Source organism: Pogona vitticeps, chromosome 3 (genome assembly GCF_051106095.1).
Source record: "Pogona vitticeps strain Pit_001003342236 chromosome 3, PviZW2.1, whole genome shotgun sequence".
In the NCBI taxonomy this organism is placed as follows: Eukaryota; Metazoa; Chordata; class Lepidosauria; order Squamata; family Agamidae; genus Pogona; species Pogona vitticeps.
In genome coordinates, this window is record NC_135785.1 from 89,373,833 (window position 1) to 89,392,530 (window position 18,698).

The 18,698-nt window shown below is 39.7% G+C and overlaps 1 protein-coding gene across 3 annotated transcripts in view; it reads left to right on the forward strand.

Annotated features, from left to right (window-relative positions):
• UBE2D1 (ubiquitin conjugating enzyme E2 D1) overlaps window positions 1–17,589 on the forward strand; it is a 41,356-nt gene extending 23,767 nt beyond the window's left edge. For 2 of the 3 annotated variants that reach the window (XM_020783173.3, XM_020783174.3), the window contains 6 exons: window positions 850–913; window positions 1,006–1,037; window positions 8,662–8,739; window positions 10,826–10,931; window positions 11,882–11,975; window positions 14,906–17,589. In XM_020783173.3, coding sequence (XP_020638832.3) covers window positions 850–913; window positions 1,006–1,037; window positions 8,662–8,739; window positions 10,826–10,931; window positions 11,882–11,975; window positions 14,906–14,951 — 420 coding nt within the window. In that variant the 3' untranslated portion in view covers window positions 14,952–17,589. The remainder of the gene's footprint in view (window positions 1–849; window positions 914–1,005; window positions 1,038–8,661; window positions 8,740–10,825; window positions 10,932–11,881; window positions 11,976–14,905) is intronic. The other variant, XM_072995256.2, reaches the window with a different exon arrangement.
• Window positions 17,590–18,698: the final 1,109 nt, after the last annotated feature.

Here is an 18,698-nt window from a genome sequence, read left to right on the forward strand (position 1 = left end):
ATTTAGCATTAAAATGCTAAATCTGGAAATAGATTGTGCAATGAAGGGGGGGTATTCAGTTGTGTGAAAGTCACAGTTTAGCCCAGGGGTCCCCAGCCCCCGTCCGCGGCCCAGTTCTAGGCCATGGCCTTGGCAGGACCAGACCGTGGAGACAGATCTCCCACCCCCCTGCACGTACTCCCCACACACATGCGCACCCACATGCATGGCCCGCCCACCTGCACACGTGTGCACAGGTGCTCCACCCATGCATGCAAGCATGCCCTGCCCCCGCAAGCACAACCTGTGCAAGCATGCCCTACCCATGAGTGCGCCCAGCTGCACATGTGCGAGCATGCGCCCTGCTCCCCCGCAAGCGCGGAGGTGTGCCCTGCCCCACCATGCATGGATCCTGGCCCCTCAACCAGTCTGCGGTTTGGAAAAGGTTGGAGACCACTGATTTAGACTGTACCATAATTTTGATTTTGGCTTTTGCCTGTAATCTATTTATCAAGGTATTTTGACGTCCACGTCAAGATTTCCCATGTCAGGGTAACAATTTCAGAACTGAAATATGGTAAAATGGATTTCACTATCCTGGAGTCTCCTTCTGTTAGTGAGAACGAAATGTACATTATTTTATCGAGTAAAGATATGGAGGTGTGCTGGCTAATACTGTCATGCTTAGTGCTGAATGGCTGGTCCTTCCATGCTATAAGACTATATCCTCTGGTATTGATTCAAATTTCTCTTTAGCTTTTAGTTGTCTATTTTGGAAGCACTTGATCAAACCTAAAGAAGATCCAAATTTGGATAAATAATCTTGGGTTTGTTTAAGTAACATTGCAAATGTTTTCATGTTTCCTGTAGGAGCTAAGTGATCTGCAGCGTGACCCACCTGCACACTGTTCAGCAGGACCTGTTGGAGATGACTGTAAGATCTTTATAGTTGATGGCAAGATACCTTTTGCTTATTTGGCTACACTTTAAACTTTAATAAGGTAAATATTACTTTGTGTTTTTCAGTGTTCCATTGGCAAGCAACTATTATGGGACCTGTAAGTATGCAATTCAGATAAATGAATTAAATGTCCACTTGTGTGTTAAAAAAAATAAACCGTAAGAGTATTCTATCTGTTGATGAATGTACTAAATGTTTGATACTCTCTGTAAGGGATAAAATATCAAGATAAATTAAGACTAAAACTTCCTACTTTATGTCTGCCCTTTTGTTGATATAATTACATTGGTTCCAGACTGAGTCCAGTTGATCCCCTTGATTTCAGGGGGGCGAAAATCAAAACTAGAATACTTTGAGAATACACCTTTGGTGAAAACCCATATGCCCAGTTGAAGCAGATCATGTGTCTCCCAGTGGTTTCTTGCTGTTGGATAATGAAGCTCTCTCAGGACATTCAGGAGTGTGCCAGTCTGTGGATTGGAGCATGCCTGAAAATCTGATCAAAGATTTATTTATTAGCTGCAAATGCCACCATTTGCCCACCACAAATGTAACTGTGCAATAGGAGTTTGGCAGTTGTTTAGTAAGCTCAGTAAGATTCAAAAGATAGCTTGCATTTTCCAGAATGAATGCGTTTAGAGTTCACTTGCCAAATGATATTACTGCTGTGCCAGACTTCTTAAGATGAAGGGTTCAAAGTTATGGTTCAAATTTTCCTCTTTATTCTAGATATTAAGAGCTTGTCTGTGATTATTCAAAGGTCAGGGAAGGTACTTTGTTCATAGAGAGTTACACTTCGTCATATTGCGTACTTACTGGCCAATGTAGGGCATTAAAAATAAACTCCTAATCTGAGCTGTTTATTTATTTAGTGATAAAATGCCAAATCTGAAAGACGATAACCCAGTGAAGGGGAGGTATCCAGTTGTGTGAAAGTCACAAATTAAGTTCACACTTAAACCCTGTAGGCATTCTGAGTTTGTTTACTGCTCCATGTTCAGTTTAAAATCATTTTGTTGGGAACAGTTTTGTGAATATCCTTTGTTAATAATATAATGATCACTGTCATTACTTTCCACACTGAATTTCCCTCTGGTCTTGCTGTCAGTAATCTGACTTTCCATCACTTGCAGTGTTTATGCGTCTGAAATTCTGGAAAACAGTTAATGTGACTGATGATCTGGGCTATAATTCATAGGCTCATGCTAGAGATGAGGGTATTCGTATACAAATATGAATATCCCCCACAGGTGGAAATAACAAGGGTCCGGGTCCATGGGGCTGGACGGTCCACTCACGATTCCGCCGGTGACGCGAGCTTGACGGAGCCTTCCTATCGCTCTGTTGCTCGCGATGGATTAGCCACTCTGCAACCTGGCAGAGAGGCTTGTCATCTTGTCTTCTGCAAGGACTGGCAATAGGAAGGCTCCATCGAGCTCGCGTTAGCGGAGGAATAATGAGTGAGCCATCGTTATCTCCACCTGTGGGGGGATGTTTGTATACAAATATGAATACCTTCATCTCTAGCTCATGCTATCACTGACTGTGTCAGTCTTCAAGGCACCATTGGGCTTTGTTGGTTTTAGTACAATAGTAACATTGCCATGTTTTCAGACTTACAACTGTTTTTCAGGTAACAGGGATTATAATGCTACCCATATAAAAAGGGAATTTCTGTATTTCACAAGGGTCCAGAAGAAGTTTAGAAAGTGGGATGACTGGAAAATTCTGTGTTGTGGAATTCTCCACTTTCTTTCTTTCAAGCAAGCATTTAGCCCCTTTGGTTGTAAACTCTGCTTGAAATCTTAAATCACAAAATAAAAGAAGTGAATAAAAATCTAAATGGCAAGGGAAGGGGATTCATTGGTTTTGCCTCTGATGATATGCCAAAAAATAATTAAAAATTAAAGTTAAAGCTGTAAAAAGGACAAAATACCGTATAATGCTTCATATGCCTAGGTTATATATGCTGTAGCTTTTTCTTGGTTTCAGCTGTGTAGATGCTGTGTTAATAATTTGGAAGCTATTTTTGGCATATAGGCATGGAACATACTTGTACCACTCTGCCTTTGCTTCACTATTGCACATAGCTTCAAATAGTGATCTGTTTGCTGTATGCAGTTTGCACTGCCCTACCCTCCACAGATTTAACCAAAGTTGTTCCACAGTCTTCTAAGCTAGAGATCCTAGAAAAATGTCAGGAACCTAATACATGTGCAGCTGTCACCTTTGGCTCTTTTTCCAGTGGCTGTTAATGATCTTCTTTGCATTGAGTTTAGCTTGCTTACAGAATGTTTAATGCCTTATCTGATAAAACATCCACAGTTAAATGCAATGGTCACTCCACCTGTTTTTTTCCTGTTTGGAGATGTAAAGTGCAGTTGGGATAGTTAAAAGTGACCCAGTACAGACATATCTGTTGCAGATCTAATGCTGATTCGTTGTTGCCTGCAGTTCTGTTAGGAGCCAACGTATATGTCCTTTTTTATAGGTCTAACTTCCCTAGAACCAATGTTTCCTCTTTCTACAGAATACAACCAATAAGTTCATATTAGTCAGTTTACCTCTTAATTTAAGGCACAGTCTACAAGCACATGATGTAGAAAGTGTGGAGAAGCTAATTATGTCTATGCCAGTCTTGACACTTTTAGTGAACCTTAGTTCCATGATATTGGAAGACCACCTAAGAAAGGGAATGTGCTGTCTTAGGCTCTATGGCCAATATGACAGAATTACAGTGGTGCCTCGTTAAACGGTTACCCCGCATGATGGGTTTTTCGCTGTACGATGTTTTTTTTTGCAACCGCTATAGTGATCAAAAAAGGATGTTTACATAGGAAAAAAACCTTTATGATGACCAGTTCCCTGCTTCGGGAACCGGTTTTTCGCTTAATGACGATCAAAACAGCTGATCGTTGGGTCTTCAAAATGGCTGGCCAGTGTGTAAAATGGCTCCCGCTGTGTTTTGGGATGGCTTCCTTGCTATACAGGGAGCAGAAAATGCCCGCCCTATCGAAGATCTTCGCTGGACGCTGAGGTATTTCACCTGTTGGAACGCATTGAATGGTTTTCAATGCATTTCAATGGGCTTTTTTATTTCGCTTCACGAGGATTTCACTCTACAGCGATTTCGCTGGAATGGATTATTCTCATCTAGCGAGGCACCACTGTAGTTCACTTGCATAAATAATGTTGCATCGGTGGACACCCAGTTCTAAATGATGGATGAGGAGTGGAGTCATTGTAGTCATTGCACAGCTCATGTTGCAGCCTTTTGCACAAACAATACTATACTTAGGGATTACAAGAACAAATATGCTACTGCTTGCATAATTGGGGGAGCCAACAGAACACTAGGACACTGTTTTCCTATATCATCTTTATGTTGGACTTAAGCCCATAACAAAAGGTAAATTGCAGATGCAACAATCCAAAATAGCTTCAGCAGATAGCTTCAGAAACCGTGGATAAAGGTGATGGAGGATTTTGTTCTAGAGAGGGAGAAGCACATTATTGCTGAGTGCTAGTTATAAATTTGATTGCAGTTAACCTTTCCAGTGATTATGCTAAACAAGAAGAGTGCATGCCAACAGTGAGGAGTGTCTGTGTATTAAGAAATGACTGTAATGGGCAAAATGATTGAACCCTGAACAGTGGGAATACTAGTAGGAAATTGAGGATGTAGAGGACAGATTTCTCATGAGAAGAAAAGAGTCCTTGGAAAAAACCTTGATGTTAGGAAGGTGTGATGGCAAGAGGAGAAGGGGACGACCAAGGATGAGATGGCTGGACAGTGTCTGCGAAGCAACCAACATGAACCTGACACAACTCTGGGAGGCAGTAGAAGACAGGAGGGCCTGGCGTGCTCTGGTCCATGGGGTCACGAAGAGTCGGACACGACTAAACGACTAAACACACAGAGGACAGATTGCACTGGGGAGTGGGCAAATACCTTGGGCAGCACTGGCAGGTAGACTGGAGCAGCAGCTAGCCTGTGGTGGGTGGGAACTGTGCCAACAGCATGGGTGAATCAGAGTTGAGTAGGAGAGCACAAACTTGGAATAGCTGGTAAAAAAATGAAAGAGGCAGAAGGAGGGGCAGTAGACTGAAGCATGGCATACCTCATACTGTGAGCAGAGACTTCAATTCTCTCTTACTTCAGAAATACTTCAGGAAAGCCCAGTAATAAGTAGACCTTAAGGAAAATGAGCTTTTACACAGATTGTGTTTCCAAGTATGTGTTGTGAGAACTGACAGTGTCTCCTGCCTGAGAGAACCCTCTCTCACTGGCCACACTAGTTGGTGGGCAGGACAGCAGTCCCACTGCCACATTGGCCAGTCCTCCCCAAACATATCTTCTTAGCCCAGTAAGACAAGGGATCTTGCATGTATGCCTCTACCTCTGCCGTTGGCATGTCTTTCCTCTTGAGAGGTATCTCTAGAGTACAGGTCTCTGCCATGCTTGTCAAGACTGTGTCCCAGAAAGCTTGCCCTGTGTTTCCACAGACGAGGAACTTGGACTCTAGAATAGAGCTGGTACTGCAGTTTGGGGTGCTGTGAACATTTCTAGTTTCTTGCTGCTCTGTGTGAGCCCTCAGTGCAATGTTGTGAGCTGTGTTGTTACCCTTCATCACAGCCACATTCAACAGAGCACACCTGTAACCTGCCATTATCCTGCCAGGGAGAGATGGTCATATTTTGCACCCAGACTGCTCCAGATGTCACTTTTAAAATGTACCAGAAGTGCACTGGCCAACTGCTGCTATACTAGTTGCCTGACACCCCAATTTAAATCTGGCCCCACCCTGCAGCTAAAGGTCATTCAGGATGGCAGTTAGTGCCAGTTCTGCCATAAACCTATTAAAAACAAATGTTCACCACCAAAGAAAAGGACTATCCTCTTCCCTAGCCAACTAGCAATTTTAGCATACCTACGTTTGAAGAAGGCCCTTTTCCTGGATCCCAAGGTAGCCTGGAACTGATTCCTGAGATGTGTGTCTGGCATTTGCTGCCTCCCACCTATTACCTATTTGCCTATCTCTGCCTCCCAGCTTCACTGTGCTGGTGGCTCAACTTCTGCCTTCTGATGACTCTTCCCCTTTACAATAAACCACTTGCCTCCACGTACTCACTTCATTTGCCAGCAGCAAATGCCGAGTCTTGTGCCGAGTCTTCAGGTGGCTGAACATGCTACTGTTAGAGAGATGTTCCATATTCTGCCCACACCTGAGTACCTTCTTGCAGTGCACGCACTCAGCCATGTAAGCTGCACAATGTTGAAAGTGTTTTCGGATCATTGACTTCTTGGGAGCTCAATTTTTTGACTGCATGTTTCTAATAAGAATTGCTAACCTGTCATTACTACTGGTTCTGGCAGCTGGTGGAGCGAGTACAGTTGGAAGGGCATGAGTGGTTTTAGTGTCACGTGCATCTGCAATAGTCCCCACCTGAGTCTACTTCTCCTCCACATCAGAAGTATATCAACTTAAAGAAGAGTTCCCACCAACCAGAATACTACTTTGAACAGGACAGATTTGCTGGGAATTAGTTCTGGCGGTAAACTCTTCTTTGACTATGATGGAACTGCATGGTATGGATATGAAAGGCAATGTCTGGTGCTTTTCATAAACCTCTTTCCCAACCACAAAAGCAGCAGCACTGCCGCAGCCCAAACTGATAGTGTCAGTCTGAGTGCTAATGCCATCCTTGCCCTTCTCTGGGAGAAAAGTACCTTCACGATCTTTTTCAGCCCCTTTCCCTCGCTGACTTGCACAAAGATGTCACTGGAACATATCTAAGGTTCACTCCTATTGGTCCCACCTTGAACCAGAGGCTTCTTTGCCACCTTGTAGAGACACACCCACCCTGTACTGCTGCCTGCTATTTTTTCATAGTGTCAGTGCTGAACAAGGCAGCTGTGTGACAGATTTTGTTTGGGGAGCTCATAATAGCAGTTGCAGGATGTCATTTTCCTCTCTCTTTTCTCTCAGTAGAAGTTGTTGCAGTGGTTGCAGGCAGCATTCCTGCAGCCTTCCCCAAGTACCTACTCCTCTTCCCACACCCACATTTCATACTACCTGCAGACTCTACCCAAAGAACAGGATCTGATTGTGCTACAGCAGAACACAAACCCCTCCCATCAAAATCAGACCTGTACTTCTAACCTAATGTAGCTGCAATGCTGGTTTTATTTTTATATATTTATTACATATGTATAGTGGCTGATTATTATGCAAATATGTATGTTAAACAGCACCGTGCCACACTTAGTAACAGACTAGCCATGAATGTAAAATGTTTGGAAGTCATAAGCATGGGGGGGGGGCTGGTTCATGTTAATGAGTCTTCCCCCCCCAATACTAGTTACTGTTTCAGAAAGAGTGAGGAAATGTTAGATGCTCTGCTGATCACAATTGAGACACACAAATATACACCTGGTATTTACCGTATTTTTCCATGTACGTATAAGATGCTACTTTTCCCTAAAATCATTACACTAAAAATTGAGGGCAGTCTTATACACAGAAGTAAGCTGAGAACAAAACTGCCCGTGCCTTGCCTCTGTAAACAGGCTTCCTCCAATCATGAGCCATATGGAATTGATGTCAGCTGATGCTGAACAAACCAATTGGAACACACCTCGTTGGAGGTGGAGTCTGTAGGCCTAAATACAACAGGGGCATGTGAGCGTTCTGAGGCCAGAGGCTGAATACTCAAAGCTAAGTTATCTTAATTTTGGGGTTTGGAAGGGGGTTCTTATAAATAGAAAAATACATTTTTAAAAACCATGTGCCTGCTAATTCAGTTGTTCATATAACATGTGATTAAGTTTGTGAGTTTTGTGTTGTTTAGCCTTGAAGTAGGTGGGGTGGAATAGAGACTGAATGCAGAAGGACAAAACAACACAAAAGAGAGCTTAAAAATACAGGGTGAGAGGAATGTAGAAGCCTGTGTTGGTAAAGAGCAGTAATAGGAGCTAACAGAATGGTTCAAAGAAGTCTGGGTTTGTAAGTTAATTTTTAAAAAGTTGTTTTTAATTTATATCCTGCCTGTTTAGACCGAAGTCTACTCTGGGCGGCTAGACTTTAAATTGCACAGCTCTATTTGAAAGAGAGAAAACATGCTTTAGTTTGCGCCATCCCACCCCCATGAAGTCTGTGCTTACATAGCCTCCAGTTTCCTTCCTACGTGTTGAAAGCTCCCGTTTAGAGGGGCTCTGTCTCTTAAGCAGAGGATGGGGGGTGGCAGGGGGAAAGAAACTTTTTCTGCCTTCTAGCTGTGAACATGCTGGATACAAGTCTGCAGACATTTCCGTTTACAGAATGTTTGGACAGTCTGTAGAATTGGCAGGCTCTGCATGATCTTTCAAGGAATAATTGAAAAACAATGGAAGATGCATATTCAAAAAGAGTTCAGTGCTTCAGGTAATTGTTTGTGGATTTAAAGTTGAGAGGAGCATTTCATGTTCAATCTAGCAGCTGTGGTTCTATCTCATGTGCTCAAACCAAGCATTTTAGTTCTTCTTGCCTTTGTTATGCGGTTTGCTATATCATAGAATAATGGTGATGGCCATGGATGTTCCACAGAAAGAGCGGTGTGCTTCGAGGAGATGGGACAAAAATGTATACAGGGCTGTGTTCTTCAAAATATTCACCAGATGCAGATGGGAATCTTAAGGAAATAATTTGAATCATGACCTTATTAATTTTCCTGTTTTGCAGCCTGACAGTGCATATCAAGGGGGAGTCTTTTTTCTCACAGTACATTTTCCAACAGACTACCCATTCAAACCACCAAAGGTAAACTCTTTATAATATGGTTAAATATGTTTAAAACATTTCGATTTCCATATGTTAGACCTTGGCTTTATCCCTTCCGCGTTATTAGTCCTTCTGGGATTAAATGCCGAAGAATCACAACATCGCAGCATAGATATGTTACTAAAGTGATAGGATAGACAAGGACAAAGACCAAAGCCATGCTGCATTATTACAGATGAATTCAATATGCATATATGATTTTAATCATATTGTTCCCTGTTTAAGTGTTAAATGCTGACTTGTGGGTTCAACTGTTTTTCAGATTACTGTGTTTTAGTTATCTAGAGATAAATCAGCCATGGGAAACATGTTTCTCCCCCCCCCCCCCCTCTGCCCCAAGTGTTGTTGGACTACAGCTCTCACCATCCCTAGCTATCATAGTTAATGGTGAGGCATCATGGGATTTGCAGTGTAACATCTACAGGCCCATACATTCCCCACTGTTTCATAGTGGATGGAATAATACTTCAAATGAGTCGTTTACAAGCTTTCTGTATTTGGGGAGCTCTTTCTACACAAGCTTGTTTGTCATGAAATGTCTGTTTCTGAGGATTCTGAGAAGGGCAGGAGCACACTCAGTTGAGTCAGGACCTGTTGAATTCTGCCTAGTGGCTGTTGAGCGAAACCTACACTCCCTCATCACTCTGCATTTTAAGGAAAATTGGATAATCCTTGTCAAGTTGTCCCTTAAATTTTCTGTCTGTATCGATTTTAATAAGCTCCTGAGCAGTCTGGTTTCTAAACACCTCAGCAATAATGGGAAAACTGTGTTTTGCTCTGCCTCATGTGACATTAGTTTTTGCCACTCCTTCATCCTTAACTTAAATGTACTAAATTAAATTAAAATGTTTTGATCCTGTCAGCAAACCTCAGCAATGTATTACATGTTACGCATCAGACTTTATGCAGAAGACCTGCATATTTATGACTAATTGGTTTATCAGAGGGTGGATTTGATTTAAATCAAATCGATTTAAATCACAATTTAAATAAAAAATTATTTTTTTAAGAAAATGTATTTTTGATTATTTAAATAAAAATTGATATTTTATTTAAATTGTGATTTAAATCATTTTTTTTAATCATTGATTTTTGTCCACCCTGGTTCCCCAACAACAGTCATAAAATGAGCTATTGTAAGCTGAATCCTATTTTCCCATTGGGATTAATCTTAAAATAGGAGTTTGGCTTCCAGGCAGTTCTCAGGCCTTACATCCACCCTCTTCTTCCCTGACATCTTCACTGTCTTTCTTGCTCCTTCTGTCCTCTCAGCTGTCTTCTCTTTTCCCCATCTGCCCTCTGCTGTCTTGTGTGCACCTTCTCTCCTACTACCATTCTCTGTTGCCACAATTCTTGCTATCCATATACCAGTCAGAGATCGTAAAACTTGGTTTTGAATGTTAGTGGGGGGAGATTTTAACACTGAAGTAGCTGTAAAGCAAGCTGTTGTAAATCAGGTGTCTACTGTAAATATGAAAAAAGGGATCTACACATAAATCACTTTGGGTGTCTTTCTTAATCAGGAAACAGCTATAGTTATTGATTTCTCATTAATACCAGAGTAACTTGGCTCACATATAAATACTATGTGATTGATTGATTGATTGATTGATTTGATATCTTGTGTCTTTCTCACAAATAAGATGTGGTTTGCTAACCAGTCACAAAAGCATAATTTAAATCCATGATTTGTTGTTTTCTCATTTCTGTTTTCATCATGGCTTGTCATTATGCTTGATTCCAGAACTGCCTTGCACCAGGCTTGTTTTCCCAATTGCCTGCCCTGCAACAAGTTCTGATAAAAGTGATAAGCAAGAAACAGTCCAAAAATTGGGGGCGGGGTGGGGGGCAACATGGTTTGTTAGTTTGATTTTGTCTGCAAAACGGTTCATTGTTAAACAAGCTAGTTTAGTGCAATATCCAAGTGTGAGTATAATATAATCTCTTTTTACTTGTTTCATAGACCCAAATTGTTGTCAAATATAGAAATAAAACATAGATTATAAAAAGGGAAATATTTGTGATGTGAACACTGTAAAAATATTTGACAATTCTTCTGTTACAGATTGCATTCACAACAAAAATATATCATCCAAACATAAATAGTAATGGGAGTATTTGTCTTGATATCCTGAGGTCACAATGGTCACCTGCTCTGACTGTTTCTAAAGGTAAGTATTTATGAAAACCCAATTTTAGGTCACCGTCCTGGCAGGGTGGATTTGATGTAAATTTTAAAAATGAATTTATTTTGACTATTTAAATTAAAAAAATGATTTTTAAAAAATTTAAATTGTGGTTTAAATTTATATCAAGGAAAATCATCCCAGTTCACTTGGCATTAAGAACTCTTGGCAAAAAGCAGGGTACACTTATTCTAAAATGTGTGTTCAATTACAAGCCAATTACTTTTTTATTTTCTCGTGGTCAACACTTTAGTACAAAACAAAGCAGTTTCACAGATATCACAATACTAGTTACTTCTCCATACCCCAATGCTTTGTTTTGTTTTTTATTTAATAGCAACTTTTATGTGGCAAATAGTTTTTGAAGCTGAGAAGGTTATTAAAGCAGTTTGTTATATGTTGTAGTTATCGGCAGTTCTTTAAATGAAGAAAAATACCTGTATAGCCTGTTCAAGCCTTAGATGTGCCTGAAAGAGCTCTTTCAATCACTGCTTATCTTTTTACCATGTGGTACACTCATCTTGACTAGCCCACCATGGAGCCAGGGCAGTGCTTCTGTAGTTTGGGACTGGGGCTGAAAGGGACATAGCATATTGCATTGTTCACTGGTAACAGACATTTATAAAAAGTAAAGGATTTAGATTTTTGTCTCACCTTGTACTACCAAAAGAGAATGTTGCTGTGTGCCCCTGGCTTCCCACAGATCATCACGAAGTGCCACTGGGCAGCAGGAAATATAAGCTAGAGCTAAAGGAGGTGCTGTGCCAATATATCCCACATGCATTGGGTGCATGGAGAATGTACAATGTATTGCTTTTCAAGTTTTGAAAAGCTGAGCTATGGAATTATTATAAAAATAAACCCATATCTTCTTTTTGCCCTAATTGCTGAATTCATGTCATAAGAAATGTAATTGATTTTTCTTTTTAATCTAGTTCTTTTGTCCATATGCTCTTTACTTTGTGATCCTAATCCAGACGACCCTTTAGTACCAGATATTGCACAAATCTACAAGTCAGACAAGGAAAAGTAAGTGCAAGTATAATTTCAAATATCTTGATTGCTTCTTCTTTTCCCAACACTGTCTCCTCCCAACCTACTGTTATACTATCTTCTGTTATGCCTTCATCTCTGGCAAAATCAAGGTTTGTTTTTACATGTACTATTGCAGAATCTTAACAATGTTCCATTCTTAGATTTGTGACTTTTTCCTACCTTTTGTTCTACCTGGTGTATCTTAAATGTATAATTTTCAGATTATAGCAGTAAGTAATGTACAGAACTATTTAACTCATGTTATCACTGGCATATTCTAGATCCAAGAATTTCCTGTGTTGCATCTTACAATGTGTGAGCAAATATATATTTCTAAGTAATATTTTTTTGCACTTTTAAATGTTAAAGAAATGTCCCTACTGATTTTGCCAAGAGAATCTCATCAGACTATTTCTAGTGTTATCTGAAAGAAATGGCAGGAGTCTTCTTGTTGGTTTGTTGCTGAATAAAATCCCATTTTTTAGTATAGTATCAGCTGATTTACATTAGCTACTAAGTTCACTTTCCTAATATTTTCTCACACACCAGTTATAAACTGAGACAATATGTGGGTGTATGTTGGGCTTGCTTTCAGTATCTCTTCCTCAGTCTAGTGAAGATAAGTAGGCAGCTTACAGGCATGTTGGGGGTGTGATTTAGGGTTTTCCCCCTTAATTAGAAAGTGTACAGTGATAACAAATCATGACTCCAAACAAACAAACAAAAAACATCATTTAGAAAGTCCAAAGCAATTCTGGGGATACATGTAGTCAGTTTTTTAAAATGTAAAGGGGCAAGATATGAATTGTTGATCCAGCTCCTGGGGATGTCTCAGCTAACGTCACCAGAAGATGCAACTAATCAAGTTGACCTTCCAGACTCTTCCATGTTTTGATGGTGTCTACTTACAGTTGTCACTTAAAGCATTGAACAAATAAAGGGAAAGAAACCACATCAGCTGTTTGAATCTTTAGATCTCTAGCCCATTTAACTCCCTGACTAATTTCTTGGTCAGAAATGTTCCTAAATCTATTTATATCAATACTGAAGACACAAGTTCTGTTCTGTCTTTCCACCTCTCTTTTCTACCTAGTGAAGCTCAATATGCGCTCAATAGGCAATTTATAAATACATTTTCATCTGGAAGGTATTAATGATATTCCATATACTGGTCCCTTTTTTTAGAATTCAGTTAGTAGACTTGATCACTTTAATTGTACCAAGATCAGAAGAGTGTGGCAGGATGGTGGTGGAGGAAATTGAGTTATAATAACATACATTGCAGGTACTCCGTCACATGCAATTTTTGTAATTGTCCTGTGCAGCCTTATCTTCTCTTAGAATATACCTTCTTCAACTGCACATTTATCCTATTGCTAGCCATCTATTGTGCCCCTATATAGTCTATTTTTTCATATGAATTTTGTAACTTTTTATTCCATTCATTTGTTTTATTTATATGCTGCTTTTCTTCCAATAGGAGAACTCAAGGTGGCTCACAGTCAGCTAAAATAATACACTAGTCAGAATTGAAAGCACCATAAGTACAAAACAATTAAACATGTAATAATATTTTTTTAAATTAAAACTTTCTTGACCATACACCCTGAATTCAATTAAGGTAGCATTACCAATATTCTCCACTTTTCCAAATCACTTAAAAGTCTGCTTCAAAAAGAATGGGTCTTTCTGCCAGCAGAAGAACAGGAGCGAAAGGCCAGTCTGGCCTCCCTGGAAAGGGGTACTTCACATTGTGGGAGCAGCCACTGAAAAGGTGTACTCACAGTCCTGTGAGACCAAGAAAAAGGCATTCCCAGAAGACCTGAAAAAGCCAGGGAGGCTCATATAATAAATATGGACCTTAATCTAGCCTGGACACAAGCCATATAGAGCTCTGTAGATTCTAACCAGCACTTTGAATTTGGCTCCAAAACAGCAACAGCCAGTAAATGTTTGGTAACAAGAGTTATATACTCTCTGTAACCAGTGCCAATAAGCAGTATGACTGCAGTATTTTGAACCATCTGAAGTTTCAGAACTCTGTTCAAAGGCAGCCCCATGTAAGAGGACATGTTGCAAAAATCCAGGAAGGAAATAACTAATGCACAGCCAGATCAGACATCTAGAACAGGCACAGCTGGCACACCAGCTTCAACTGTGCAAATGCACTCCTGGTCACCACTGAAATCTATGCATCCAGGCTCAAGGTTGAATTCAAAAGCGCACCCAAGCCGCAGACCTGACTTTTCAGGAGTCTAGTGCAGACAAAATCGCTATTCCCTGATCTTTTGACAAGCCAAGAGTGCCTCTGTCTTGTTTGGGTTAAGTTTCAGTTTGGCCTCATCTAGTCTATTTCTGACACTAGACACTAATGCAGGCCCAAAACAGACTCCTTGGGATCAGATGGAACTCTGCATATGCCTTTGTAAGTGGGCTAGCGAACTGTCCAGCCTGCTGTCTGCAGCCCATGCTCTGAGGCTGGGTACACAAAGAAACCTTTACACTCTACAGCTAATAATAGCCAGGCACAGGGATGTAGTAGAGAAAGCAACGTGTGTACAGTATCCTGGTCCTTTCTGCCATCAGTGTGTCTTACCTCCTCCCACAAACGTCCTATCTATCTAGGGAAATCTTTAACACCAGATTTACTATGTATTTCAGGCACTTAGTGCTTTTTCTGCTCAAGGTACTGTTTTCTAACCACTACAGTACTCATTCTTTTCCTCAAAGATGGGGCAGGTGTACTGCTCTGTATTGCTCTTCCTGTTGGTTGCCTGCTTTGAATATATGTTGTTTTTTGCTTTCTAAGAAAATGTGAATATCTTAAATGTAATAATCTGTTGAAACAGTTTTTATTTGCTATGTAATGGCACTGTTCTAAATTGTAAGCATGTGTCTTTTTACTTTTTTGTTTTCTTTGACAGATACAACAGACACGCAAGAGAATGGACACAGAAATATGCAATGTAAACTTTGAAAACTTTTTCATATATACCAGAGTACTGTAAATTCTAGGGTTTTTTCAAATTAGAAGTAAATGGAGCACAGTTTACTGTTTTCAGTGTACCATGAAGCCCTTTTTGATTTTCACCCACATAAATGTGTTTCTGGAAAAAGGAATTAACTACAAAAATTAACCTGAAGACTGTGATGAGAGTATTTATCCTTTTTGTATGCTTTGCAAAAGACATTTATTATGTTTTTTAAAGATACGTGGACATCTGCATCTCCAGCCTACAAGATCCATAATGCAATTGTAGAGCAACCAAAATTATTTTTTCTGAAAACCTAGGTGTTACATGAGATATTCTATGTGTCTTTGAGATGTCAAACCTGTAAGTCTGTGTTTGAATTTCATACTTTGTTAGTTTATTGTATAATTTGTATTTTTTTACTGTATAGACTATATTTTATTTACCATGCAAGTCAACTCATTTTAGATTTTCTGCACAGTATTGAAAAATACAACTACTGTTAAATAACTGAAGCATTCCCACCCAGAGGAATGCTCTATAAACTGGTAACTTCTTAAAAGAAACTTTGCACTCTAATTTTCAGTATATTCATTATGGGGAAACACATGATTTTGATTCTGTTGCATACTGTTATTGCAATGTGAATTAATTGCACTGCTCTGTAGAAAAAAATGTAACTAGTTTTGTTCTATTCACAGCTGACTTTTTATCCCGTATAGGCAATATAATCTCTGACCTTTTAACAAAATTGACTTGAAGCTTTTCCATATAAATAAAACATGTTTTTTACTCCTTGTCTTGGCTGTTCTTTAAGTCTTGCACAATCTTTACATGTGCTTGCTCAAAAAAAGATCAAAATACTGTTAAATGTGTTAATTACTAGTGGGAGGAGATGGCCTATATATTTCAAATTGCTATTAACTCTTGAGTATATTATGCCGTACTATCTCCAAGCTTACATAATAATCCTGAAACAAACGATCACAGTAGCTTTTCCCTGTGCCTATGTATAACAATATTTTGATCTGATAATTTCACATACAATGCTAATGCTTTTCAACAATTACATACGTACTTCAGCATGCATGGTTGGAGAAAAATAGCCTCACATTCTTTATAAAAGCATTTTACTTTTGGAAGAATACATTGTTTCGGGGTACATAATCCTTGCATTTTAGTTTGTGGCTACAGTAATTCTAATTAAACACAAGTTGCTTGTCTAGGACGTCTGCTGCCATAGACACTACTTGATCCCTTCTGGAGAAGGGAATATAGGCCTAGTGCTTTGCTTCAAAAGGAACAATAATAACTGGAATATATAGACATGTGACAAGCATTCCAGAAGCTATTTTTATATTTCTGGGCTTGTAACAATCTGTTTTAACATCTTAAAATTTTGATAGCCTAGGACATGCCTGCATTGGGCATTTATTCATAAAGGTCATGTTAGACTTCTTTACCTCAATGTACACAATCAAAACATGGAAACTTTGCAAAAGAAGCACTGAAAAGTTCATTGCCATTGTATTTATGTCATTGCTTGCTGTGAAATAGACCAATCTTTGAAAATAGCCAATAAGTGTTTCCTTGTGCTAAATGATCACTTCACTATACTTGAAAAGGGTAATGCCATAGCTTGCAAAGCAAAGCAGTTTGCCACATTTTTTTCATTAATACTTTAACTGGTGGTAAAAGATTCTTATTGTGTGATTTCCCAGATGTTTTTACCCCATCTGTTTTAGATGTTTCTGATAGGTTCATCCCAGAATAATGAATTTATAATCCTTTAATCTCTGACAATGGACTCTGTGAAATTTTGTAGTTTGATTTGCATGCCTGTTAAGTGAAAGCATTTAATCTTCTGCTTTGCTAAAAGTATATGGAGGCTGGTTTGAAACTGTTTAGATGTTACTATGCTTTGAAGTATGCATCATACAAAAAGGAATTTACTTACCATAATGCAAGATCTTCAGGCTGAGCAAAAAGTACAGATCAGCAATCCTCTTAAATTTTACTATGTAGGGCTCTTTGAGAAGTATGTGAAGCTATCCTTGTCTCTCTTCAATGACATTGAAAACTGTAGTTCAGAGACTGGCTTTTACGTATTGAACTTTCAGATTAATCTTATTAATAAAATGGTAACAGATGTAAGCTGAAAAATTTCTTTATTTGATCTTATTTTGAATCACAACTTCAAATAATTAAGGACATTAAGACCTTGCTGTTACATACTATACACTTCTTAATAAAGTTTCTGTTTTGCTCTTTTAAAGGCTCTGTTGTGAAGCTTCTCCTTTTTCTCCTCGTGTCAGCCATTTGCTCAGTCCTGGTGCTTCCATTATGGTGGCATAAATGTTGTCTGTGCTTCAGTCCCTTCTACCAAATACCAGTTTATACTGTACAATGCCTTAGCGAGGGCACTAACTGAGCCATCCCATTCTCTGTATATTTCTCACTTGGCACTATGGGCATGACTAAAGCAAAGGGATCTATACTACCCCAATTCTTGAAAGTGTACTCTTTAGTCATTCTAATGTTAAACAAAGCATACTTTTTAGCTACTTATGATGTGATATTTTTCTGCCTAAACATGTCAGCTGAGGCTTGAATGAAAATAAAGGTTTGGTTTGAAATCTGAGTCTGTCACTTTTTTTTATTATTAACTGCACCTTATGTGAAAAGTGTAGTGGCACTTCAAACATGTTAGTCCCAGTTTTCCATTACTAGAGGCTTGTTGGGGTGTCTTCAGATAACTTAAGTGAGCTGAAATAAAGGATTACACCCATAGTGACAAATATAATAATGTTGAGATCAGTGTCTAAATAAGATTGTAATTCAATAGTCTTGAACAGACTAGTTTTAGACTTCTCTGAGCTCAACTAGGAGGGCCTTGCCTAAGGCAAAAAAAGTTGGATTGGATCCAACATTTGAAGATTTCAACACAAATGCTTGCTGTTAAGACTTTGGTACAATCAAAAGGCAAAATTCAGTTCTGTCATGTGAAAGGCAGTGATAGTTATTAAACGTAACTGAGTAGCTACTATTTCAAGTATTAATGCCACAAAAAGTCTTTACTTTCTTTAAAACGCTTGTCTAGCTTCCCTTTCCATTCACCCGTTAAGTACAATGAGACCTATTGGCGTGAAAAGTGTCCAGAGGGATTTCCAAGTGGCCCGTTAATGTACTTCAGTTCCCATCAGAGCCAACAACGATGGGCTTTGTGGTCCAGCAAGAGCTTCAGTGACCCGAAAATAAAAATATTTTCTATACAAAGGACATTCTCAACCCTTCTAATTCACCAACAAAAGGGGTGGTACTACGGGCATCTAACGTGCCCGGTGATGCTCACCACGCTTTCCCCGCCTCACGTCGCCACTTTCTTATCCAGCGGGAAGCGCGAGCTGTCGCGCCTCTCCCGTCCCTAACTGCGCATGCGCCACTCTCCTCTCCCTCCCCTTGCCAGATAAACGCATGTTATTGGTGGGATTGACGCCATGGTGAGGTGGCCCCGCCTACTCTTGTCTCCACCATAGACAGGAAGAACTTACCCGGTACGTAAGGAGACGCAATACGCCCCTCTCTCGCGCGGGAAGGCAGTAATTGGTTGAAGAGACGTTGCTTGCTGGCTCCGCCCCTTTTCTTTCCCCACAAGCTACTGTACAGTATTTGGATGCGAAATGCTCAAGTCTGAGAAATGACCGCGCTGGAGACTTCGGAGCTTTTTTTTTTTTTTTTGCGTCTG